Genomic DNA, 22,109 nt, shown 5'->3' with positions numbered 1-22,109 from the left:
GCGTCAGGTCTATGAGGAGGCCAATGGCAGGGCGTCAGGTCTATGAGGAGGTCAATGGCAGGGCGTCAGGTCTATGAGGAGGCCAATGGCAGGGCGTCAGGTCTATGAGGAGGCCAATGGCAGGGCGTCAGGTCTATGAGGAGGCCAATGGCAGGGCGTCAGATCTATGAGGAGGCCAATGGCAGGGCGTCAGGTCTATGAGGAGGCCAATGGCATGGCGTTAGGTCTATGAGGAGGTCAATGGCAGGGAGTCAGGTCTATGAGGAGGTCAATGGCAGGGCGTCAGGTCTATGAGGAGGCCAATGGCATGGCATTAGGTCTATGAGGAGGTCAATGGCAGGGAGTCAGGTCTATGAGGAGGTCAATGGCAGGGCGTCAGGTCTATGAGGAGGCCAATGGCATGGCGTCAGTGCTATTAGGAGGTCAATAGCAGTGAGTCACGTCTTCCTTCCCCTGGCTTGTCCAAAGGCTCCTCTCTGCTTTGGCTTGCAGGAGCTCTTTCGAGTTAATAATGGGGGAAGCTTGACCTAGGGAGGGAGAAATGTTGCTCCTTAAACAACAGGCAGAAATTTGCCCAGAGGGTCCCAATGACACAGTAGGCAGGCAGGTAGCAGACCACCTCTATCAGGGTCCTTTATGTGAACTCGTTCACATTGATTAAGTTATTATCACAGTTATATTGTAGAGTTAAAGAGCAGAAATGTGGGGGTAGAGCCAACTGTGAAAAGAATTAGTTAAGGATGCAGGATCGGTTCTGATTGGGATTTATGTTATTTACGTTATTGGACACCTGAGATCTGAGAGTGTTCTCAGTTGAAAGAGGAAAAAGGTGCTACTTCATTACGAAGCGGCGTAACATCAGCTTACATTTTTATGCCCACAGCCCTGCTGTTCCCTTCATTTTAATTAACCAGTCAACAGGATAGTTATTTAGAATAACTTTACACATCTCCGTAATGCAGCCCTGCTCTCTGTGCTGCCTGTTAGCCTGCTTCACACCACTCCCAGCCCCTGGCTGATAATAAGCTCATTATTTTATACATCTCCTTAATGCAGCCCTGCTCTCTGTGCTGCCTGTTAGCCTGCTTTACACCACTCCCAGCCCCTGGCTGATAATAAACTCATCACTTTACACATCTCTGTAATGCAGCCCTGCTCTCTGTGCTGCCTGTTAGCCTGCTTCACACCACTCCCAGCCCCTGGCTGATAATATACTCATCACTTCACACATCTCCGTAATGCAGCCCTGCTCTCTGTGCTGCCTGTTAGCCTGCTTCACACCACTCCCAGCCCCTGGCTGATAATAAGCTCATCACTTTACACATCTCTGTAATGCAGCCTTGCTCCTCGCCTTCACATCCACTCCTCCCATTTGTGGCATTCTTGTCTTCACGTCTGTTCCTCCCAGCTGCTTCGTTCTAGCCTAAACTTCTACTCCTTCCATCTGTAGCGTCCTTACCTTCATGTCTGCTCCTCATGCTTGTGTCGTCCTTGCCTTCATCCTTCAAATCTGCTCCTTCCATCTGCGTCATCATTGCCTTCATGTACACTTTTCCCAGCTGTGCCTTCCTCACCTTCACATCTAATCCTCCTATCTGGCCCATCCTCACCTTCACATCTAATCCTCCCATCTGGCCCATCCTCACCTTCACATCTAATCCTCCCATCTGGCCCATCCTCACCTTCACATCTAATCCTCCCATCTGGGTCATCCTCACCTTCACATCTAATCCTCTCATCTGGCCCATCCTCACCTTCACATCTAATCCTCCCATCTGGGTCATCCTCACCTTCATATCTAATCCTCCCATCTGGGCCATCCTCACCTTCACATCTAATCCTCTCATCTGGGCCATCCTCACCTTCACATCTAATCCTCCCATCTGGTCCATCCTCACCTTCACATCTAATCCTCCCATCTGGGCCATCCTCATCTTCACATCTAATCCTCCCGTCTGGGCCATCCTCACCTTCACATCTAATCCTCTCATCTGGGCCATCCTCACCTTCACATCTAATCCTCTCATCTGGGCCATCCTCACCTTCACATCTAATCCTCCCATCTGGGTCATCCTCACCTTCACATCTAATCCTCTCATCTGGCCCATCCTCACCTTCACATCTAATCCTCCCATCTGGGTCATCCTCACCTTCACATCTAATCCTCCCATCTGGGCCATCCTCACCTTCACATCTAATCCTCTCATCTGGGCCATCCTCACCTTCACATCTAATCCTCTCATCTGGGCCATCCTCACCTTCACATCTAATCCTCCCATCTGGTCCATCCTCACCTTCACATCTAATCCTCCCATCTGGGCCATCCTCACCTTCACATCTAATCCTCCCGTCTGGGCCATCCTCACCTTCACATCTAATCCTCTCATCTGGGCCATCCTCACCTTCACATCTAATCCTCCCATCTGGTCCATCCTCACCTTCGCATCTAATCCTCCCATCTGGGCCATCCTCACCTTCACATCTAATCCTCCCATCTGGGCCATCCTTACGTCTGTTCCTCCTGCCTGACCGAATGGATCACCCAGCCTTGGTCCTCCTCACCGGGGCGTCATGCCTTTCTGCACTCGCAAGCTGAAGGGTTTCAGTCCGACAACCTCCCACAGGCACTGCTGCCCCCCCCCCCCCAACTCTTCAGTCAGCTGGTCTGTGGAAACTGTGAGGGTCCCTCTATATCCACTGGTCGAACACTCTTGCAGTGTCCTCCTGTCCCCACCAGCTAATAATGTAGTTCTTTCTATCACCATTGTACTAGATACACTATATCTGTGTGATGGTTAATGAAGGAATAACAACATAATTTTGCCTGCATGTATGAAAACCTGCGATACCTCCCCCTGTCTTGTAGGATCTGGGCTTAGAAGGAACCTCCCTTAATGACATCCTGTACAAGAACGCTGCTTTCCTGAACCTGGTGGACCCCATCTCCCACGAGCTGCTCCTTAGCCTGGCCAGAGACATGCAGTGCCCCAGGAAGGTGAGGGAACGTTGTATTCCTGGTCCTGTCTCTACTTCTATGACTTAAACATGTGCATGTATGTGACATTCAGGGCCCAAGAAGACAGCAGTCAAACCAGCCAGTTGCCTGCTCGTTCAAAACACTATTAAATTTAGAATTTCTCTTTCAAAACTGGCAGCCTAACTTTTTATTGTCTTAGCAATCATCTTGGGGATGAATTAATGAAAGAATTTGAAAATCCTGATATTGCTGTGACCTTTTCTTTGTGTCACAGATTTTTCTCTGAATCCCAGTATATAAGTGCCGTAATAGTTAAGCAAACCTTTTCTCAGGGCTGGAGGACGGATGTGAACTTACGGTTTAATGAGGAGGTTTGGGTTGTGCAGCAAGATGAATTTTCATATGTTGGGGAATTTTAGAAGCTTTTGTGACGGACACCCATGTCTGCAGCTCTGGATGGCTCGTCCAATCGGAACAGAGGACGGTCACATGACTCACAAGCTACCTTAGAGTTATTGCAACAGGTGGTAAATAAAACAGTTTTGTTTTCCAGAACTGTACAATCTCAAACACCTCTAGAACTATGAATAGGTATTAGGCTCAGGTAGTTTGTTTCTTGGTCAAACTACAAAGAAAATCAGTTTTTACACATTGCCATAGTCCTCCTCCTACTATAATAATGCTTTTCTACTGCCACCAAGAACCGAGCCATACTGTGAACTGGCGGATTTCCACTGTACAGTTTGCAAGCCAAACCCAAGTCATATTGGAGCCATAACCAAGCTGCCATGGCGCTGCTCACGAGTGGCGCGGAAAGCGTGACCAAACCAGGCTGCTGCATCACCGCCATCTGATTGGTTGAAATGGATTATCTGAAGGAAATGCGTACACTCTATATATTATTGATTATTAGTGATATCGCACATTACGATGTATTGATGCACTGTGAAAATTCCCAACCATCTACTTAAAAATGCACTATAGAACAGCTGAGTGGAATGGACGCGTAATGCAAATTTACGTAATGCTAATTCAGCTAGCGTTTGATGCTAACGTAAGATGGGGATTTTCACAGACATGCTAGCAGAACGTAGCACACAGTAAATCGTGATGTACGCCGCATGAACAGCAAAGAAGTGTCTCTTCGGTTTTACTCACTGTCGATCTGTAATCCCCAAACCAACTCTTCTGCAATGGAAAACCGAAGTGACCTTGAACCAACCTGGAACTAGTCTCTTTTCATGGTATGGCTCGGTTCCCGTGTACCAGTGGAAAATCACCATATGATACTGGTCCAGACTGGTACAAATCATTGGCTGCAACCCTATACATCCATAAGCCTAATTGTGATGAATCATGACCTGTTCTGTAGGACAGTCACATGATCCCATGGCGGGGGAGGGGGCATAGTGGGAAGCAGGGAGGTGGGCATCTTGTGCTGATGACTGCTATCCCACAATGCCAAGCTCTGGGAGGGTCTGCTGAGGTGGGAGGTGGGAATCTGTATATTTCTTCCCTGTCTGAAGGTTCCTCTGAAGTTTAGGAAAGTCCATCCTTTATCTCAGGAAGACTGGCGGGGTGTTTATCAAACTGTCCCGTTTATATTTGCCTTATTGCCTGCTGGAATCCAAAACGTTAAAGGTTGCTTTGATCTATTCTTTTTTTGTATTTTAAATTTGGAGATCCAGTTCATACTGATTCCCAGCCCAAAACTGCATTCAGATTCTAATCCAGACTGATTACCAGCCTTAAGTAGTTTACAATTTGGATTTTAGACTTCTTATACGCTTGGACGAATATGAAAGGCAATATGGAGAGACATCGTCCATATTAATGCTTTTCACCTTATATCACAAAAAAAAAATAAAGACAGATTTTTTTTTCTGCCAAATATCTGGTGTTTCCTCCATTGTGTTGTTTTTTAGTATGTTCCACCTACTTAGCTCTGGTTGGCACCAAAAACGATCAGAATCGTGTTTTTGTTTCAGGAGAAGCTGCAGGCAGTGGTGCCCTGTAAGTAGGAATGGCAGTTCTCCAGATAATTTTAAAGCCTTTCTCCCGTTTGTAAAATGTGGGAGTAGAAGTCAGGGGTCTGGCAAATCGTCTCAATTTCTTATGCAAAACAAAGATAGCTGCTCGCCCTGGAACCAGGAAGCAGGCACTGAAACGGATTCAGGGGAGTGGCTGCATGTTTACCTCTGATTGCTGCGAGTTACCGAGATGGCATGCAGCACTTTCTCGAGCTCCCGTGTTTGTGAACTGGGAAGGTACCAGACTGCGTAGGTGTAACTCAGCCTGGGGACGTGCCAGACCTCGTAGGTGTAACTCAGTCTGGGGACGTGCCAGACCGCGTAGGTGTAACTCAGCCTGGGGACGTGTCAGACCGCGTAGGTGTAACTCAGCCTGGGGACGTGCCAGACCGCGTAGGTGTAACTCAGCCTGGGGACGTGCCAGACCGCATAGGTGTAACTCAGCCTGGGGACGTGCCAGACCGCGTAGGTGTAACTCAGTCTGGGGACGTGTCAGACCGCGTAGGTGTAACTCAGCCTGGGGACGTGCCACACCGCGTAGGTGTAACTCAGCCTGGGGACGTGCCAGACCGCGTAGGTGTAACTCAGCCTGGGGACGTGCCAGACCGCGTAGGTGTAACTCAGCCTGGGGACGTGCCAGACCGCGTAGGTGTAACTCAGCCTGGGGACGTGCCAGACCGCGTAGGTGTAACTCAGCCTGGGGACGTGTCAGACCGCGTAGGTGTAGCTCAGCCTGGGGACGTGTCAGACCGCGTAGGTGTAACTCAGCCTGGGGACGTGTCAGACCGCATAGGTGTAGCTCAGCCTGGGGACGTGTCAGACCGCGTAGGTGTAACTCAGCCTGGGGACGTGTCAGACCGCGTAGGTGTAACTCAGCCTGGGGACGTGCCAGACCGCGTAGGTGTAACTCAGCCTGGGGACGTGTCAGACCGCGTAGGTGTAACTCAGCCTGGGGACGTGCCAGACCGCGTAGGTGTAACTCAGCCTGGGGACGTGTCAGACCGCGTAGGTGTCTTTTTCCCCCTAGGACTCTCTCCCAGTCCCCAGACAGCCTTCTAGTCTTCTTTGTGTCACTGTCCCTGCTAGAGTCTGTGTGTCAGAGGTCTGTCTCTGGATCCCCTTTGCAGGATGCCGACACCTTGAAGTCCTCTGACAAGATCTGCCGGCAGCTGATCTACCACCTGACCCCGCACTCCAAGTGGTTACGGCAAAGCATGCCCAGGAGGAAATCCCAGGCCTGGTGAGCCAGAGGCACCAAATCTGCAGCCGACCGCAGCCAAGGGCACTGAAATACCCGTCACCTTGCAGGAAGAGTCTAACTGGCAATTATGGTTTAGGGCTGGGCGGATATGTGACTGTGAGGACCCTACATTAGTGTTTTTATTACTTTGACGAGTGACCTTCTACGGGATGCTGTGCATAGGGCAAACCCAGAGTATGCAGTAAATCATATTAGCAGGTAGCATATGGCATGACAGCAAAGACTCTAAAATGAAAAGCATGGCTTCGGAACCTTCCTGCTCTTTACATGTGTCTGGCTTGAATGCCACAATCTGTGTTAATTCTTCGTCATTGGGGTTTTTCCCCCGTAGACAGCTGAAGGGAGGTTTCTCCTGCGACAATGTTCCCTGTAGCTCTGTCACATTCAGATACTGGGAGATCTCTGGGGGTTAAAGAGGAACTTAGCCGTCCAGCTGGGTCTATCCGTCCAAACTCAGCCATCCAACTGTCTCTCCTGAAGCAGTGTCCAAAATCTGCTGTCTAGTTGGGCTCCCTGGGACAATGCCTTCTAATAGAGGATATCATTCCCCATTTCCCTTGGTGTTGTATGGGGAGGGGGTGTCGTGGGGGTGGCTGGGCTTAGGAGGAAGAATCCGGCTACATCAGTGGTTCTCTTTGATTTGCTGCATTGCTGATTTACTGTATGTCTACTTTGGTTGCTCTGGGTGTAAACATTAGAAAGCCGTATGGAAGCAGGGCTCGTGGTGGACCTGAAGAACAGAGAGCAGTGCAGGGTGTCTGAAGGCTGCTGCCTTATATCTGTCTGACTGTAAAAGGCCCATAGGTGCGGTAAGACGTGCTTTAGTGAGCGGGACTGCGTCAATGAGCATACCCCCCCCCATGTAATGTGCTCTTGCTCTGTGTTGCCCCCTGTCCTTCCTCACCCAGGGGGGCCTACTGCACGATGAATAGTGTGAGGCTGAGGCAGCCATGTCATACCCCTGTGAGACAGCAGCCATTGCTAAAGTGCGTGAAGCTCAGCACGTGGAATAATGCTGTATTAACGGGATTTCCAGCTGCCACGTAGCTCAGAAACAGAGATTAGCTGTGCTAAAAACATGTACTGGCCTGGACGCCAGCGGCTATCTTGAAGTAAGGCAGCCAGCTCAGGATAACATCGATGAGTGCCAGACAGTCTCTGGAAGAAAAACCCGGGACAGGGAATGAGTATGTGGGCGACGGCATCTCACTGCACTGCCGCAGTCGATTTATCGTTCCCGTCCGTTCAGCCTGACCTCTGAGCAAGGAGATGCCTATCTGTGTTTGCTGCTTAGTGAACAGATGCGTGGATGCTCATATCTTTTGGGTCTTTCAGGCATGAATGCAGTCTGGCTTCAGCGGAAATCGGATAATCAGATATATATTTGCGCTGTGTGTACTGTGTGTGATAGCCAAGCTGCCTGTCTTACTAAGGTCTCCTTTGTACTGAGTCATGCGGCAGACCTGCTGCTCGGCGGCAGTCTGACACCTTCAGAAGACGAGAGGTGCAGCTCAGATTAGTCACCACATCCCAGGGACTGCGGGCCCAGCAAACAAACACAGCCAGCTACTGCGCTAGTGCCACATCACTCAAGCGGTGTACGGGTCCAACAGATTTACTGACAGGAAGCGAAGAGCACGTAGTCTTCCGAGCTGTGGCCATTCTGTGGTCTTAGAGCAAAGGAGGCTATTTATCGGCTGATTTACTAAGTATCTCTGTTGTGCACCTTGAACTGGGCTCCACGTCGATTCCTGTTCCCAGGGATACTGCTTTTGACCCAACACAGTCTGATACTCCCGCGTACTGTGCCTGACTCCCGCGTACTGTGCCCGACTCCCGCGTACTGTGCCCGACTCCCATGTACTGTGCCTGACTCCCGTGTACTGTGCCCGACTCCCGCATACTGTGCCCGACTCCCGCGTACTGTGCCCGACTTCCGCGTACTGTGCCCGACTCCCGCGTACTGTGCCCGACTCCCGCGTACTGTGCCCGACTCCCGCGTACTGTGCCCGACTCCCGCGTACTGTGCCCGACTCCCACGTACTGTGCCTATGGGGGCGCCTCCTGGTATTAGGGTGGCTTTTCCCAGACCCAGCTCTTTGCCAGCGTATATCTCAGGCTGGACTGACTGGGCAGATCTTGCTGGCAAACGCCTTCAGGAAACTCATGAGAAAACCACAGTTTTTCTTATTTTTGAACCCAAGTGCTCCCTGCTTACCCAGACACTGGCGTTTCACATTTTTGTATCCCCTGATGGGAACCATTCTGTTATAACATGAGCTATAAATAGCAGCCATTTTCCCCCTTTGAAGGTTCTGCCTGCCAGCACCCCACATTGGGGGAGGGCTTGTTTGTCAGTCGATGTTGTTTAAACAGTCATATCCTTTAGCATCCAAGGCTAAATAACATACATAATCTACCCGTCCACTGAAAGCAGCAGAGATATTCCCCTGCAATAAGCAGGAATGTGCTGTGGTGTGCAGGCCTGTGCATTCTGGTGCCTTCACGGTTGGTCTTTCACACCATAGAGGGTGGACGAGTGAGGAAGGTGCTGAGCTGCTTCAGTTGCCTGTAGCAACTGACTGGGGATCGATTGTGATCAAAAGGGGACACAGCCTTTCAATTTTATTATATTTATACAACCTGCGACATGTTTAGAACTCATTATTATTCAGATAGATGTTTAATTTTCCACAGAATGAAAAAGGATGTAACATTATTCTGCTAATAAGCGCTGGCAGGTTTCAAGGCTGGCATCAGCGATATTAGACATAAATATATTGGTTATTGATCTACAAGCCCAACCCAGTAGTTTGTGTTCTAATTAAAAGTATCTAGTGTGGAGGGACTAAAACAAAGTTTCTGGAACTGCCTCAGATGAACTCCGGTCGAGTTCCTGTGTTGAAAAAAGTTCTGGTGTCTGAAAAAAGTTCCCATGGTGGAGAAGCGCCAAGAGTTTTCATTTAGTTCCCCCATCCTCAAGTAGCAGCATCATCCTACACCTTCAGTTGCTGGGGCTCTGGCAGAAGCTCCTCTGGTTTCTCCGATCCCACGAGTATAGTTGGGGTAAAAGATGGCAATAGCCAGCCTGAACAGCTTCAGTAAGCTTCACCTCACCGCAAAACATCTGCCTGTGTAAGTATTCTTCAGAATTTCGGCTTTTATTGTAAAATGCTTGTTTCTAGGCAGCTTCAGTAATAATGATTCCACAAATGTGTATATAACTCTTAATGAAATTGACTTCATATATATATATATATATATATATATATATATATATATATATATATATATATATATATATATATATATACACATGAAATTTTCATAAACATTGTTTATTTCTTTCGAAGGGGGTTTCATCAACACTGATATTTTCTTTCAGCACGCAGTATAGTATATAGTATATAGTACACAACAACATAGTAAAAATACTACTGCTCAGTATATTAGATATATATATTATATTTGCCATTGAGGGTGGAGAATGAAGATTCTATCAAATCCAAGAAAAGGAATTGCTTGGAAAACTACTCCATTAATCAGCTTAGATGAGAAAGAAATTGTGGGTTAGCTGCAAAGTAAACAGGCTTTTCCTGCAATTAAAAAGTAGTGCTTAACACTGACCCCCTCTACAAACTACAGGAGGAAGAAAATATTCTTCCACTATGCCTGTAAGTGCCTTTTTGCTGCAGCAGCGATTGTCTGTGTGCCACTGAAAGTTCCCTTCATCTCAACGTTTTCTTGCCCTTGCAAGTTATTAAATTGTCTGTGACCCTGATCACAAAGGAAAGTGAAAGGGTGACCTTCCAGCTGTGACTCTGATCTCATAGGAGAGTGAAAGGGTGACCTTCCAGCTGTGACCCTGATCTCATAGGAGAGTGAAAGGGTGACCTTCCAGCTGTGACCCTGATCTCATAGGAGAGTGAAAGGGTGACCTTCTAGCTGTGACTCTGATCTCATAGGAGAGTGAAAGGGTGACCTTCCACCTGTGACTCTGATCTCATAGGAGAGTGAAAGGGTGACCTTCTAGCTGTGACTCTGATCTCATAGGAGAGTGAAGGGGTGACCTTCCAGCTGTGACTCTGATCTCATAGGAGAGTGAAAGGGTGACCTTCCAGCTGTGACCCTGATCTCAAAGGAGAGTGAAGGGGTGACCTTCTAGCTGTGACTCTGATCTCATAGGAGAGTGAAAGGGTGACCTTCCAGCTGTGACCCTGATCTCAAAGGAGAGTGAAGGGGTGACCTTCTAGCTGTGACTCTGATCTCATAGGAGAGTGAAAGGGTGACCTTCTAGCTGTGACTCTGATCTCATAGGAGAGTGAAAGGGTGACCTTCTAGCTGTGACTCTGATCTCATAGGAGAGTGAAAGGGTGACCTTCCACCTGTGACTCTGATCTCATAGGAGAGTGAAAGGGTGACCTTCTAGCTGTGACTCTGATCTCATAGGAGAGTGAAGGGGTGACCTTCCAGCTGTGACTCTGATCTCATAGGAGAGTGAAAGGGTGACCTTCCAGCTGTGACCCTGATCTCAAAGGAGAGTGAAGGGGTGACCTTCTAGCTGTGACTCTGATCTCATAGGAGAGTGAAAGGGTGACCTTCCAGCTGTGACCCTGATCTCAAAGGAGAGTGAAGGGGTGACCTTCTAGCTGTGACTCTGATCTCATAGGAGAGTGAAAGGGTGACCTTCCAGCTGTGACCCTGATCTCATAGGAGAGTGAAAGGGTGACCTTCCAGCTGTGACTCTGATCTCATAGGACAGTGAAAGGGTGACCTTCCAGCTGTGACTCTGATCTCATAGGAGAGTGAAGGGGTAAACTTCCAACTGTGACTCTGATCTCATAGGAGAGTGAAGGGGTGACCTTCCAGCTGTGACTCTGATCACAAAGGAGAGTGAAGGGGTGACCTTCTAGCTGTGACTCTGATCTCAAAGGAGAGTGAAAGGGTGACCTTCCAGTTGTGACTCTGATCGCAATGGAGAGTGAAGGGGTGACCTTCCAGCTGAGACTCTGATCTCATAGGAGAGTGAAGGGGTGACCTTCTAGCTGTGACTCTGATCTCAAAGGAGAGTGAAAGGGTAACCTTCCAGTTGTGACTCTGATCGCAATGGAGAGTGAAGGGGTGACCTTCCAGCTGTGACTCTGATCTCATAGGAGAGTGAAGGGGTGACCTTCTAGCTGTGACTCTGATCTCAAAGGAGAGTGAAAGGGTGACCTTCCAGCTGTGACTCTGATCTCAAAGGAGAGTGAAGGGGTAACCTGCCAGCTGTGACTCTGATCTCAAAGGAGGGTGAAGGGGTGACCTTCTAGCTGTGACTCTGATATCATAGGAGAGTGCTGGTCTTATAGTCAACATAGATCAGTGATCCCCAGACCCACAGTCAGTCCATTTTTTTGCACCCTTCAAACTCCCTCCTAGATACTCCACATTTTTGCTAGGGAGCTGGGAGGGAGCAAAAATATGGACTGTCTTAGTCCCCGAGGACTGGATTAGGAAAGAGGTATAGATGAATAATGCAGGACCTGCTAAAACATTCATGACTTTGCAAAAGAACACAGCCTAGCAGGGCAAATGTCTAATATCCCAGGAGATGTAGGGGAAAGCTGCAAAAGCTCCTGGAAGAATCAGAAGGTGTATGTGTGTGTGAGGGGGGTTCCATATAATTTATTTATGGAGGTCCATGGAGTAACTTAACTATTTACTTTAATAATTTGTAAACGATGAAGAAAATGATATTATGGTGAAAGGTACTGTTGTCATTGCACATCTCCAAGGTCCAAAGCCGTACTCACTTCCCATGGTTACGTTCCACCATCTCCAGGGTCCAAAGCCATACTCAGTTCCCATGGTTACGCTCCACCATCTCCAAGGTCCAAAGCCGTACTCACTTCCCATGGTTGTGCTCCACCATCTCCAGGGTCCAAAGCCGTACTCACTTCCCATGCTTGTGCTCCACCATCTCCAAGGTCCAAAGCCGTACTCACTTTCCATGGTTGCGCTCCACCATCTCCAGGGTCCAAAGCCGTACTCACTTCCCATGGTTACGTTCCACCATCTCCAGGGTCCAAAGCCATACTCACTTCCCATGGTTACGCTCCACCATCTCCAAGGTCCAAAGCCGTACTCACTTCCCATGGTTGTGCTCCACCATCTCCAGGGTCCAAAGCCGTACTCACTTCCCATGCTTGTGCTCCACCATCTCCAAGGTCCAAAGCCGTACTCACTTTCCATGGTTGCGCTCCACCATCTCCAGGGTCCAAAGCCGTACTCACTTCCCATGGTTACGCTCCACCATCTCCAGGGTCCAAAGCCGTACTCACTTCCCATGGTTACGCTCCACCATCTCCAGGGTCCAAAGCCGTACTCACTTCCCATGGTTACGCTCCACCATCTCCAGGGTCCAAAGCCGTACTCACTTCCCATGGTTACCCTCCACCATCTCCAGGGTCCAAAGCCGTACTCACTTCCCATGGTTACGCTCTGCCTTTTTGTATCCTGTAGTCCAGTTTCCTCCAGGTATAATACACTGAGATTGGATGGACTATGCCCTGTAAACTTCATTGCCACAGAGAAATGTAAGTTCTAATAAAAAAGAAGACTGTGGACTGATTTGGAATGTGGATGAAGATTTAATTTCTTTTAATACTGAACCGCCAAACAAAAAATGAGCATTAGCCATAGTGATGGTGAAATGTGAGCTGGAGTTCTGGTAGTGACATGGGGATGGGGTACAGAGCCCAGCTCGAGACACTGCAGGGTCGGGATATGGGGATGGGGTACAGACCCCAGCTCAACACACTGCAGGGTCGGGATATGGGGATGGGGTACAGACCCCAGGTCGACACACTGCAGGGACGGGATATGGGGATGGGGTACAGACCCCAGCTCGACACACTGCAGGGACGGGATATGGGGATGGGGTACAGACCCCAGCTCGACACACTGCAGGGACGGGATATGGGGATGGGGTACAGACCCCAGCTCGACACACTGCAGGGACAGGATATGGGGATGGGGTACAGACCCCAGCTCGACACACTGCAGGGACGGGATATGGGGATGGGGTACAGACCCTTTCTTAATGTGATAGAAACCTGAATAATGAAAATGTGTAAATGACAGGTATCAAGTTCATGCCCTGGGAGGTGATACTTACCACACTATGCTTCCTAAACCACCAGTGAATGTGATCATTTTCAGTAGATGTCATTCCCATAATACGATGATGATGGTCAGCTACATAAAGGCCTAGATGGGGTAGAGTTTTCTGCTTTAGACATGGTTTTCTAAAAGCCATTAATTTTCTATTAAGGAGAAGTATTCTGATTTAAAAAGCCCTATTTCCCTCTTCTCCACTGCATCACAGACTGTATCAGCCAGACCCTGGCAATCAATACCAGAGTGTTAGCCAAGTAAGGATCTGGCTGCCAACTGAAACAGGTTGGGGAGTGCTGTCAGATTGCCTGCCCAGAGTGCCTGTTTCCACTGTCAATTTGTGGTATGTGTGTGTGGTTTTTTTTTTTAAATATGCAGACTGGAGGTGTTTGTGTGGGTCTGTTATGGACAAAGGCATGTCATCAGCTGTGCTTTCAGACATCAGCTGTGCTTTCTGTGATAGTCAACATCGCGCCCAAATCGGTCATTGTTTAATTTGCCATCTCAACTGCTTGGAGTGAAAAAAACACTGAGTGATCTGTAGACAGGGCAGTACTCAGCTTCACTGCTCAGACTCCTTCAAGCTGTCACGTGACACATGAAAGTGGGTGAGTTTCAGCCAATCGTAGAGACCCAAACATTGAGCCCCCTCCTGTCCCCCCTGGGCCCATTACGGGGCCTTCTCTCATTGTGGCATTTTCAGCCACATTCTCTGCCCTTCCAGCTGTCCGCCAAGGTCATTCCACCCCGTGAAGCCCTCAGGAAACCCTCATGAGAAGTGTGTACCACTGGAAGCATATTGGGCATTATGGGGCTCAGAGCTGAATCCCAGCACAGGCCATTGCGTTGTGCAAAAATAACTAGGAAGGTAGTATAAGAAACAGATAGTATGTGAATTAGCAGAGAGCTTCACTCGCCTGTTTTTCAGTCTCCCACCAGGGAGCCAGGAGCTCTTCGTCTCTGACAGGCAAGTTGCCAGTGACACTCCTGGAAGTCGCTGCCATTCCCAGGCCGGACACGGCTACCAGCCCACGGTCCGCTGCCTGTCGCTGTGGAAACAGCATCCCAGAAAACCAGGTGCTCTGCATGGTATCCAGGTGGTGTCGCAGATTTATGAAAGTGCTGTAAAGCCAAGGAGGGATGGTGTTCATGGTGTGATAGAGCGACGGATAAAGCAGTGAAGGAGAAAAGGGACAGAGGAAGCAGCAGAGAACTGACTGCGATCCTCCAGTAAAAACAGGCTCCCAGCACCGGGGACCAGCTATCAGCTTTACATTAGGGAGATAGCTGGACTACAGTTTAGCTCTTTGGCACTTTCGCCACCAGCTGCCTGCTCCCTGTATGCAAATAACAGATTTTCCGAGCTCCAAGCCACAGCCTTGTGACTCCTGTTAGTGAGCCTGTGAGATCTGCCTCGTGGGGAGCTCTTCATTATTTCAGCGAAACACGGACACCCTTTGCTGCGTAACTAGCTTCCGGATTGTGACTGATCACACATCCCTCCCCAGGGAAGTGGGGCAAGCGTTGCTTCAGCAGAAATTCATAATGACTCCATATGAACAGACCAGTTGGATATATGAACTAACAATGTAATTTTTATAGGAGTTATTCGACTGATCCTGGGAAGCCCTTGAAGAGTCTGAAACAAAGAGTCGCATGGTCCTCGGTCTAGGCTAGTTTATAGTCTAGTAACCAGGCTGGCTGGGGAATATTCACTTTCCATTGTAATGTAGTTCCAGTCTGTTTCTGGCACCTTATCATGATGTTCGTACACCTGCATTACTGCCTGCCTAAGCCAGTGTCCTCATGGGGCAGCTGTTCCCAGGTCTAAGTGATCTCCTTTTCAGGTTAGTCCAGTCTGGAAGCAGAATGGGGTGGCTTATAGATCCATAGATTCTGAGAAGCAGATCACATAGGAAATGTGGGCTGCCACTCTGCTTCCAAAGCCGTGGATCTGTAGGGTTAACTGCCACTATGCTCGATCTCATAAATTATTCCTCTGCAACACGTCTGCAGATGTCGGTGCTGGTGACTCTCTCACTGTTGTTTCCCCTCCATTTTAGGGAAGTCACTCGTTCCAGTGTCCCCAGTTCACTCACACTTTGCAGCCGGCTCCCCGAATGCGTCGGTGGTTGTGCAGGCCTGCACCTCTGTCTGCACTTCTGCTTGTGTGTTGATGCACGGCCTGATTGCTTCTGTTGTGAGGCAGAACGAGCCTCTGCTGCATCTCCCAACCCCCCCACACTGGAGCTGCGTATCAGGGCGAGCGGCATCCATGCTGTCAACAGCCTCTCCTTAATGCCTTCTCATCCCACTAATGCCTTCTGCCAGCGGTGTGTGATCTCTGCCTTCCCATACTTTCACTGGCAGGCAACAGGGTGCCTACAGAAAGGCAGTCAGGAGTTTTTTTGCACCGTCACGGCCTCTTAGAATCACTATGCGCTTAGTGACAGGTGGCAGAAAGATGCTGCTGTCAATCATCTGTTGTTAAGGCAACTACAAACTCAGCCCTCCCTGGCTCTGCCAGTAGAGCCACCCTCTGACTTTCATCATCTCCCAGCCAATCAGATCACTTCAAGGCACCAGAAAGGAAGACAGGTCAACTTGTTCCATTAAACAAAATGGTAGTGCTGTCTCCCATGTCTAATGCCCAGAGAAAACAGGGCGAACACAAAAGCAGTGAGGGGGAAATCATAGAGGAAATGCTCACTAGTGTAATTTCACCCTTCTGAAAGCACAATACCATTCAGCAGAAACCATTATCCCAGATGACAGACAGTACAGCCTACTTTAATTATAATTAGCAGGCAATGCTGAGGGAAATCTCCAACGTGAATTTTTGTTCTAATATAACTTCAGCCATTAATCACAGTTCACGAAGCAGAATCTTCATTAAAGTGGCAGCGGTTCGAGGTCACGGCAAGCTTAAGGGGGAGAAAAATGACTGTGAAATAACTGAAGTTGTGGGCTATGAATGAGCGACATAGAAGAAACTAAAGTCAATGAAATTAAATGAGATGTGATCAGGAGGATATTTGGAAGGGAAGTTTACAGCCTCGTTTGAGCTCTTTCTCACCTTTCTTAATTTCAAATTGTGGTGCTCTAATCTCCATTTGTGATTAGAGAGCTTCTACCTCCAGTCATGCCGTCCCATGAACTGACAGGCAGCCAATGGTGAGCCGTCCTTGGTGTCATTAAAATCACATTCCAGCCTTCAGAGAAAAACAGCTCTGGCAAAATATCAAAGCCCGACACCTTTCACACCCAAGAGGAGTGCTTCAGCCCGAAGGACACTCACCCCACTCACACACCCTCTGCAGCTGTATGCGAGTCAGAGGAGGATTTGTCCTAAAAATAAAAAGGGTTATGTCATGGCCTTAAAGTGAGGTGGTCACCCTAATCCCTAAATCATACAAATGGGATACAAAGCAGTTACCCTACAGCACACGATGCACTATATTCATTTTCATTAGGTTTCCATGACAGCGCCAGCCACGGTGTTCTGTGCCAATTTCCCATGTAGTAACAGTGCATCTCACGTTCCCACACTGCAGATGTGATTGGGAAGTGAATTATGTATATAAGCTAGTAAGTCTGCTCCTGAAACTGGTATAACTCTGCATCCTGAAAGTGAACAGAACTGTCTTCAGCAGCCAGTAGTGACCAACCACTTCCATCCAAACACGCTAGCCGTCCACCCCCCCAGCCCATGTCTGTCTCTCTGGCTGCAGATGTGCCAGGCAGAGGTGGGTACTGGAGTGTGTTAGAGAGACAGGTAGAGGAAGAGAAGGGGGCGGACGAGGAGAGGAATGGTGAGAGAAAGAGAGAATGATGGAGGAAAAAGAGAAGGGGCAGACAAGGAGAGGGATGTGAGAGAAAGAGAGAATGATGGAGGAGGAAGAGAAGGGGCGGACGAGGAGAGGGATGGTGAGAGAAAGAGAGAATGAAGGAGGAGGAAGAGAAGGGGGCGGACGAGGAGAGGGATGGTGAGAGAAAGAGAGAATGAAGGAGGAGGAAGAGAAGGGGGCGGACGAGGAGAGGGATGTGAGAGAAAGAGAATGAAGGAGGAGGAAGAGAAGGGGGTGGACGAGGAGAAGGATGTGAGAGAAAGAGAATGAAGGAGGAGGAAGAGAAGGGGGCGGACGAGGAGAGGGATGGTGAGAGAAAGAGAGAATGAAGGAGGAAAAAGAGAAGGGGGCAGACAAGGAGAGGGATGTGAGAGAAAGAGAATGATGGAGGAGGAAGAGAAGGGGGTGGATGAAGAGAGGGATGGTGAGAGAAAGAGAGAATGAAGGAGGAGGAAGAGAAGGGGGCGGACGAGGAGAGGGATGTGAGAGAAAGAGAATGAAGGAGGAGGAAGAGAAGGGGGCGGACGAGGAGAGGGATGTGAGAGAGAATGAAGGAGGAGGAAGAGAAGGGGTGTGGACGAGGAGAGGGATGTGAGAGAAAGAGAATGAAGGAGGAGGAAGAGAAGGGGGCGGACGAGGAGAGGGATGTGATGGAGGAGGAAGAGAAGGGGGCGGACGAAGAGAGGGATGGTGAGAGAAAGAGAGAATGAAGGAGGAGGAAGAGAAGGGGGCGGACGAGGAGAGGGATGTGAGAGAGAATGAAGGAGGAGGAAGAGAAGGGGGCGGACGAGGAAAGGGATGTGAGAGAGAATGAAGGAGGAGGAAGAGAAGGGGTGTGGACGAGGAGAGGGATGTGAGAGAAAGAGAATGAAGGAGGAGGAAGAGAAGGGGGCGGACGAGGAGAGAGATGTGAGAGAAAGAGAATGAAGGAGGAGGAAGAGAAGGGGGCGGACGAGGAGAGAGATGTGAGAGAGAATGAAGGAGGAGGAAGAGAAGGGGCGGACGAGGAGAGGGATGTGAGAGAGAATGAAGGAGGAGGAAGAGAAGGGGTGTGGACGAGGAGAGGGATGTGAGAGAAAGAGAATGAAGGAGGAGGAAGAGAAGGGGGCGGACGAGGAGAGGGATGTGAGAGAGAATGAAGGAGGAGGAAGAGAAGGGGGCGGACGAGGAGAGGGATGTGAGAGAGAATGAAGGAGGAGGAAGAGAAGGGGTGCGGACGAGGAGAGGGATGTGAGAGAGAATGAAGGAGGAGGAAGAGAAGGGGCGGACGAGGTGAGGGATGTGAGAGAGAATGAAGGAGGAGGAAGAGAAGGGGCGGACGAGGAGAGGGATGTGAGAGAGAATGAAGGAGGAGGAAGAGAAGGGGCGGACGAGGTGAGGGATGTGAGAGAGAATGAAGGAGGAGGAAGAGAAGGGGCGGACGAGGTGAGGGATGTGAGAGAGAATGAAGGAGGAGGAAGAGAAGGGGCAGAGAGAAACTGAAACAAGGTTGCAACACAGCAACAGCAATTTATCCGACAATAACACATGTATGCTGCAACTTCCATTTAAGGGCGGAAGAAGAAAGATTTAAATGTACATATAATGCTTAGGGATGATAACAAATCACATCCAGTCTGTAAGCCTGCATCTCACTGTCATAAGGTGCTTTCTCAGTAAAGTTCAGGAACCTAGTTCCTAGTTTAGAGTCTCTGGAACTTTTTCAGCTCCTGACCACTTTTGCGTGCCACTTTCCCACCACACAACAAGAACTGTGACCTTTATGCTATATAAGCACATAATTTCCTATGAATGTACAGCTCCACCACAAAACAATGGAGGATAAACAAGTCATTTTGTTAATTATTTGTGATCAAAGTGGGGCACAGCCTGTTATTTATATTTTATTTATACGACCAGTGACAGATTTATAATTCAGTATTAAATCAGGCTTGCAGGTCGATCTTCCATTTTCCACAGAATAAAAAATGTATGCAACGTTATCCTGCTAATAAGTGCTGGCAAATTTCACCGCCGGTGATATTAGACAAAAGTATATTGGTTATCGAAAGAGTTCTCCAAAACATATATGGAGATACAGGTAAACATTAATTCATGTGTAAATCGTAATTGAGGCACAAAAATAATTCCTGCTCAATTTTTGCTGCGCTACTTCTACTACTTTCCCCACAATTCTACGTAACTGGTATGCTGAGAAATTCATGCTGAAAGTGTTATCATCACACAATCAGCAACTAGTAGACGTCCAGCTTAAAGCATCATTGCAGAGCAGTAAAGTTAACTTGTTGACTAGTCTGTAAAACCCCTACTGAATACTGCCCTGTCCATTTCTACACATTTACTTACCACCTGGACATGACATAATGTATCTGGCCCTGCAAACGGTCCTCCAACTTGCAGGGAAAAATCTTTGGGGGTTGGTGGCGTGATTGGCAATCCAGCCGCCATAAAAACACCTCACAGCACCCCTTCCGCTCTCTGCGGGAGTAGCTCTGCTGCAGCCACCCACAGGAAGGCTGCATGCATCATGAAGGGGATGGGGGATAGCCCTCGGGAACCACTGGTGTGGTGCTGAGGTGTCACCTGCTGCATGGCGGAACTTGGGTCCCAGTTTGAGGTGACCCATCTGGGTAGGCATGTGGAACGACTTGTCTCTCTGGCAAGATGACCACCTTTGGGGGAGCTTCGTAAACTCCACATTTCGTTAGTAGTATGCAGAGGCCGGATCTCTGTAGGTGGATGTACCTACTTTTTGTCTATTGGCAGTCATACTCAGGGAGTAGCTGTTGCTATGGTGAATTGGCTCCTTCCCATGTTGACTGATGTCAGTCCTTTCAATGAGTCTATTATGAGGCTTAAGCTAAAGCACTCCCTGGGTATCTTGTCTGTTGTCTCAGTGCATGCTCCGACCACAGTAAGTGATGTCTTGTTGAGGGAGGCCTTTTACTCGAAACTTCATTCAGTGGTTGATGGATGCCCATGGGGTACCAATCCTCTGGTCATTGGTGACATCAATATGACCAGTGGCACTGACTATGAGTCTGTCCCCATGGGTCTGGGTTGAGAATGGCTCCAGGGGCTCCAAGGTCAGGGGCTGCGGGTCACTGGACCCTAGTTCCAATGCTCTGGTACTTCAGTATTGGTGGTGCGGCGAAGGAGATCGATCACATCCTCATGGGCAGATGCTTGAGGCTCCTGCACAACTGCAGGGTCTACAGAAGTGCCCAGTTTGTGAATTCTGACCACAGACTTGTTGCTACTCCAAAGATTCAGCTTAGATCCAGTAGGCTACCACCTACTAAGAGAATGAGGCTGGACTTGGCTAGACTCCAAGATCAGGCTGTTTCTGATGAGTTTGCATGTAGTTTGTGTGATGAACTTACAGACTTGGGTGTGACTGCTGACTCTAATGTGATGTGGGAGACCTTCCATGATGAGACCCTGAAGGTTGTCGAGGGCTGTGTTGGTGATGCCAGTGTTCCCAGTAGGAGCCCTTTCATCTCACAGGGCACCCTGGATATTATCAAGAGGAGTCGCAGTACATGACATGGTGGCAACTCCAGTCTGTACCGGGAGTTGAGGAGGACGGCTGTGAGGCTCTGAAAGTAGATAAGGAGGCGTTTGTTAGAGAAATCTGTGAGCAGGTGACACACCATCTGTGGTCTAGTGACCCAAGTCCTGCTTACAGAGCAACCGAGGCACTCAGTTGGTCAAGTTGCCCTGTGGGACTTCCGGATCCCTCCGAATTTGCTGGATGTCATGGCTCCCCTGTACACTGGTACTGTGAGTGCTGTGCAGAGTAGAGGGAAAACCTCCACATTATTTCCAGTTGATTCTGGGGTGCACCAGGGGTGTGTTCTTGCTCCTACTTTGTTCAATTCTTGCATGGACTGTGTGTTGGGCAGGACCGTGGGATCCGGCAGCTGGGGGGCAACTGTCGGTGAAGAAATATTTACTTAGTAAATCGAGGCTTTGATCGGGGCTCTCAAGAGACTGAGTCAGGAGTCTGAGTGTCTTGGTGTCCAAAACCGAGATCCAGGCCTTTAATGACTTCTTAGGCACGGCCATCAGTAGTGTGTCTGCGGAGGGAATGTCGACCTCGTCAAAAGATTCACTTACCTCGGCTGCGACATTCCTGTCTCTAGTGACTCTTCCTATGAAGTCAGTAGATGGATTGGGAGGTCATGGGTGGTCAGGAGAGCGCTGGAAAGGGGTGTGTGGCTCCCAATAACTCTGCAAGAGGACGAAGGTCCAAGTCTTTAGAGTCCTGTTACTCCCTGTCTTGCTATATGGCTGTGAGACATGGACACTATCCAGTGAACTGAGATGAAGAATAGACTCCGTTGGTACTGTGTCTCTTTGGAAAGTCCTCGGGTACCACTGGTTTGACTTTGTGTTGAATGAGCGGTTGTGAGAGGAGTCTCGAATGAGGCACATTACCTGCATTGTGAGGGAGCATCAGTTATGGCACTATAGCCATGTGACGCGTTTCCCTGATGGTGATCTGGCTCACCGGATCCTCACTGCTGAGGACCCAAACGGCTGGACCAGGCCGAGGGGACACCCACATAATGGGTAAGATGGCGGCACGTACAGATGCAGCGGTCCCTCGCTCTCTCAGTTATTTGACTTGTATGATTTCTACCACTTGCACTGTATTGTTCACCATTTGCATAACTACCTTAATATTATTACCATTTGCACAACTGACTATATACAGTTATGTGTAAAATAATAGCAGCGTGTTTAAAACAACAGAGGAAAAGTTCCATGTTCCTAATAGCATTTATTTCCATCTATACAGTGGCACTGGGAGCCGTGCTCATTCAGTTCCAAAT

General features: G+C 48.9%; 2 protein-coding genes and 1 long non-coding RNA gene across 31 annotated transcripts in view; 2 read left to right on the top strand and 1 right to left on the bottom strand.

Annotated features, from left to right (window-relative positions):
- lrrc75ba (leucine rich repeat containing 75Ba) overlaps nt 1-22,109 on the top strand; it is a 32,967-nt gene that overhangs the window by 4,656 nt on the left and 6,202 nt on the right. The window contains exons 2-3 of the mRNA XM_049002382.1: nt 2,867-2,995; nt 6,135-6,247. Coding sequence (XP_048858339.1) covers nt 2,867-2,995; nt 6,135-6,247 — 242 coding nt within the window. The remainder of the gene's footprint in view (nt 1-2,866; nt 2,996-6,134; nt 6,248-22,109) is intronic.
- On the bottom strand, nt 134-2,823 carry LOC125725322 (uncharacterized). 28 transcript variants are annotated; one of them, XM_049002259.1, is made up of 4 exons: nt 2,115-2,817; nt 2,043-2,078; nt 1,460-1,970; nt 134-527 (listed from the first exon to the last, which is right to left on the bottom strand). In XM_049002259.1, the coding sequence occupies exons 1-4, from the start codon at nt 2,502-2,504 to the stop codon at nt 424-426; spliced, it is 1,041 nt and encodes a 346-aa protein (XP_048858216.1). In that variant the 5' UTR covers nt 2,505-2,817; the 3' UTR covers nt 134-423. The 28 variants fall into 28 exon arrangements, with proteins under 28 accessions (XP_048858216.1, XP_048858248.1, XP_048858282.1 ...); XM_049002291.1 differs by having other exon boundaries at nt 2,187-2,817; XM_049002325.1 differs by having other exon boundaries at nt 1,460-2,078; nt 2,223-2,258; nt 2,367-2,817.
- On the top strand, nt 5,586-6,019 carry LOC125725459 (uncharacterized). Of its 2 annotated transcripts, none has more exons than XR_007387495.1 (3): nt 5,586-5,620; nt 5,837-5,908; nt 5,945-6,019. It is a non-coding gene; the product is annotated as an uncharacterized LOC125725459 (long non-coding RNA). The 2 variants fall into 2 exon arrangements; XR_007387493.1 differs by lacking the exon at nt 5,586-5,620 and adding an exon at nt 5,622-5,656.

Source organism: Brienomyrus brachyistius, chromosome 2 (assembly GCF_023856365.1).
Source record: "Brienomyrus brachyistius isolate T26 chromosome 2, BBRACH_0.4, whole genome shotgun sequence".
Lineage (NCBI taxonomy): Eukaryota > Metazoa > Chordata > Actinopteri > Osteoglossiformes > Mormyridae > Brienomyrus > Brienomyrus brachyistius.
Note: the sequence above shows the minus strand (reverse complement) of the source record. Positions and strands in the feature narration are given on the sequence as shown.